We start from the raw sequence: 3,547 nt of genomic DNA on the forward strand, positions 1-3,547 counted from the left end.
AGGGTAATATGAAGAACAAGGAAGAATTTTTAACTGTTGCTTTAACTCCATTGTATTCTTCCAGTTCATTCTGTATGTAGCTGCTGAAGAAATCTGTATCATTTTGTTATGTTGATGCTCTACCTAAAACCTTGCATAATTGATGAGTTTAAAATTGTGCTGTTTGACTTAAAAAAGAAAAAACCAGAAACCACTCATCAGTATTTTTAAAATTAGGAAAATAATATATACTCATTGGAAAAAATTTGTGTGATGTAGAAGTTTATAAAAGTAACAAAGTAACAAGGGGCCCCTCAGCCCCTTTCCACTCCCTGGGGTAACCATGGTTAGCACTTTGGTGTGTGTGGGTACATATCTTTTTTTAAGTGTAAATGAACAAATAGATAAATATATAGTTATTTTAATTACAGAAAATGGGTCATACTATATATTTATTCTACATTTGTCTTTTTAATTCAATATTTCACATACATCTTTCCGTATCAGAACATACAAACCTCTCTTATACTTTTTAGTGCCATCATAGTATTTCATCATATAGTTGTGCTGAGTTATGTAACCTTCCCCACTGCTGGGCATTTAAGTGTTCTCCTCTGTTGATGGACTTCGAAGGCCTATCCTTATCTAGACCCATTCTCCCTAACTAATCTTATTTTTCTCCTTTCTAGTTATACTAGGGTCATGGCTTTTAGAACTTGTGCTGTATTCCATTTCTGTGTCTTCATTGTGTCACCCCTTACCTGTAATTAGGATTTCTCTTTTTCCTTCCACCAAATTACAAATATGCTTCAAGTCCCACCTTAAATCCTACCTTCTTTTTAAAAAGATTTTATTGGGGAATTGGGGGAGGGGAACACTGTTGGGGAATTGGGGAAAGGGAACAGCCAAGTTGTTGTTCTTCAATCTTCCTTGCGGAGGGCTCCAGTCACCATCTGGCTTCCCGTCGGCAGCTTGTGGCCTCTAAGCTCAAGATGCTGTGTTGAATCTTAGTTGCAGGTGGGCGTAGCCACTATCCTATGCAGGAGTTGAACCAGCAGCCTTGTTGTTAAGAGCGCACACTCTATCCACTGAGTCATTGGGCAGCAGCTCAGCTCACAGTGCCAAGCTCAGTCTTAATTGTGGGTGGGCATGTAGCCCACCATCGAACAGACAATTTTGTTGTTACACCAGCTGAGCCATCCTGCCACCTGTTGGCAGCTCAGAGACAGCTCAGCTCAGGCACAGCGTCACTGGCCCATGTGGGAATTGAACTGGCAGCCCTGTTGCTCAGAGCTCGCACTCATAAGCCAACTCTTAACCAACTGAGCCACTTGGCTGGCCCCTACCTCCTTTGTAAAATGTTATTTCACTCTTAAAGCCCGTATTGGCTTCCTTCTTCTCTGAATGTTCCTTGTGGTTAACAGCACAATGCCAAGCACCAAAAACAAAAAAAGTTAANCCCATGAGTGGAATCATAAAAGTATTTGTGCTTTTGTAACAGGCTTATTTCACTTAGCATGCCCTCAAAGTTCATCCATGTTGTAGCATGTGACAGGGTTTTCTTCCTTTTCTGTTTGCTTCTTTTGTATACAAATGTTCAGCCTTTAAATTCATAACAAAGTTTACACCCACCCCTGTTCTGGAATAACCTCTTACTGAGCCGTGACTGGGTTTCTACGGCTATGAGATTGAGGGAGGGAGCGAGATGCCCAAAGGTCTTAACCAGGGGCCAGTAAGTTAACCTTTGGGGGCACTTTATGTCTCATTTTTTATTTAGCCCAGATTGGACCTCCGTACAGAGCTGCATATCTATTGCTGCATATACCCGCGGGTTTGTATCTCAGAGAGGCCTTTTCACCTCCCCCTGCCCTGTAAGCACATGGTAAATCACACCCCTACTGTAAGGATTTGTGTACAGCACTTTAAATCTTTCCTAGAACCAGGTGAATAATTTGCCTTGAATGTCTTTCTTATTAGACTTTTTCATTTTGCAGGCAAATTGGCCCAAGAACATTGGTCTGGTCTGAGAAAGAGCAGGTGGAAAAGTCAGCGTACGAATTTTCCGAGGTTGGTCGTCTACTCACCCATTTTAATAACTGTGGTAGACAGTCGTGTTAAGATTTTGAGTACGAAATGCGATGGTGTTAAGCGGTGTGGTAAAAGAATCCAATATATGTTATTTTATGTGAATTTGCATTTGCTACATTTTTTTGTATCCTTTTCATTTAAAATATGCATCATTAACCTTCATAGAAAATAATATATACTTTTAAGAAGTTTATTATCATGATGAAGGCATACAAATATATATGCATTCATTTTTCAGACTGAATCTATGCTTAAAATTGCAGAAGATCTGGGAGGCCCGTATGTTTGGGGGCAATATGACCTGCTGGTCCTGCCACCATCCTTCCCTTATGGTGGCATGGAAAACCCTTGCCTCACCTTTGTAACTCCTACTCTGCTGGTAAGTAAGAGTAAATGTTTCTTCATCTGAAATGGAGTTCTCCTCAAACATAAAGCTAGATATGAAGAACCTTAGACTCCTAATAATATTTTTAAAAATCTTTTATTGCTATAACCCTTGTTTCTAATTTGATCGCTTATGGTGGTTATCATCATCTTCTCCTTTTATGAAAGAAAACAATTTGGCCATTTGGGAGAAAAGAATATTATGGTCAAGGTGTTTTGGGATATTAGGGGCGGAGGGGCTGTGTCACACCAATCCATTGATGAATTATGTATCCAGACAAAGAAACTACACAGTTTACACTTGGCATATAGGTACTGGTAAAAAGCAAAATAAAACAAACAAAAAGCCTACCTCAGTTTACCATGCAGAGGATTAGGCAATAGTATATAGCTATATTTTATATGCCTTTGTAAGGAATCTCAAATCCTTCCTAGAACCAAGTGAATAATGGATTAGCAACTAAATAGGTAAGATAAAAAACATCATAGGAAACACTGTAAACTTTATAAAAATATACTGTGGCTAATAGATAGAAAGAAGGTGCAAGGTTAGATCAGTTATAAAAAGTGAAAGTCGGAGAAATGTTTCCTGGAAATTAGAGGCAAGTATACGGGCCCGCCTGGTATTATCAAAAATTCTCTAGGATGAGGGAGAGAAAGAATTATGCTATTTTGTAGTCCTGCATTTTTTGTTTTATTTTCATAATACATGTCTCTTTTGAAGTCTTTGGAGTGCCCTGTAGATATACAGTGAACCATTAATGCCAGAATGCTCTATCTTGATATAAGTGGTGTTTTAAGAGACAGTCTGTAATTTGAGAACTGAAATACTAAAGTACATTTTTTCTTTTTTAGGCAGGTGACAAATCACTCTCCAATGTAAGTTAAAAATTTATTATCCTGGTCTTACCCTTATTAAGTCAACTGATTTAAAAATATCCATTGTATTATGTTGAAGACATGGTTTTAAAAGATAATGAGGGGATTTTTGTTGCAACACATTATTATATTAACAATTAGATTCAACAGATTTAAGAACATTTTATGGTTTGATCTCTTCCTATGTTTATAAAATAAGTTTTAGTGGGATGATGTA

The 3,547-nt window shown here is 37.9% G+C and overlaps 1 protein-coding gene across 1 annotated transcript in view; it reads left to right on the top strand.

Annotated features, from left to right (window-relative positions):
* The window catches only part of LTA4H (leukotriene A4 hydrolase), a 41,141-nt gene that overhangs the window by 19,159 nt on the left and 18,435 nt on the right, over positions 1-3,547 (top strand). The window contains exons 6-7 of the mRNA XM_019641678.1: positions 1,974-2,046; positions 2,306-2,446. Of these exons, the coding sequence (XP_019497223.1) occupies positions 1,974-2,046; positions 2,306-2,446 (214 nt within the window). The remainder of the gene's footprint in view (positions 1-1,973; positions 2,047-2,305; positions 2,447-3,547) is intronic.

Source organism: Hipposideros armiger, unplaced genomic scaffold, assembly GCF_001890085.2.
Source record: "Hipposideros armiger isolate ML-2016 unplaced genomic scaffold, ASM189008v1 scaffold_63, whole genome shotgun sequence".
Classification (NCBI taxonomy): domain Eukaryota; kingdom Metazoa; phylum Chordata; class Mammalia; order Chiroptera; family Hipposideridae; genus Hipposideros; species Hipposideros armiger.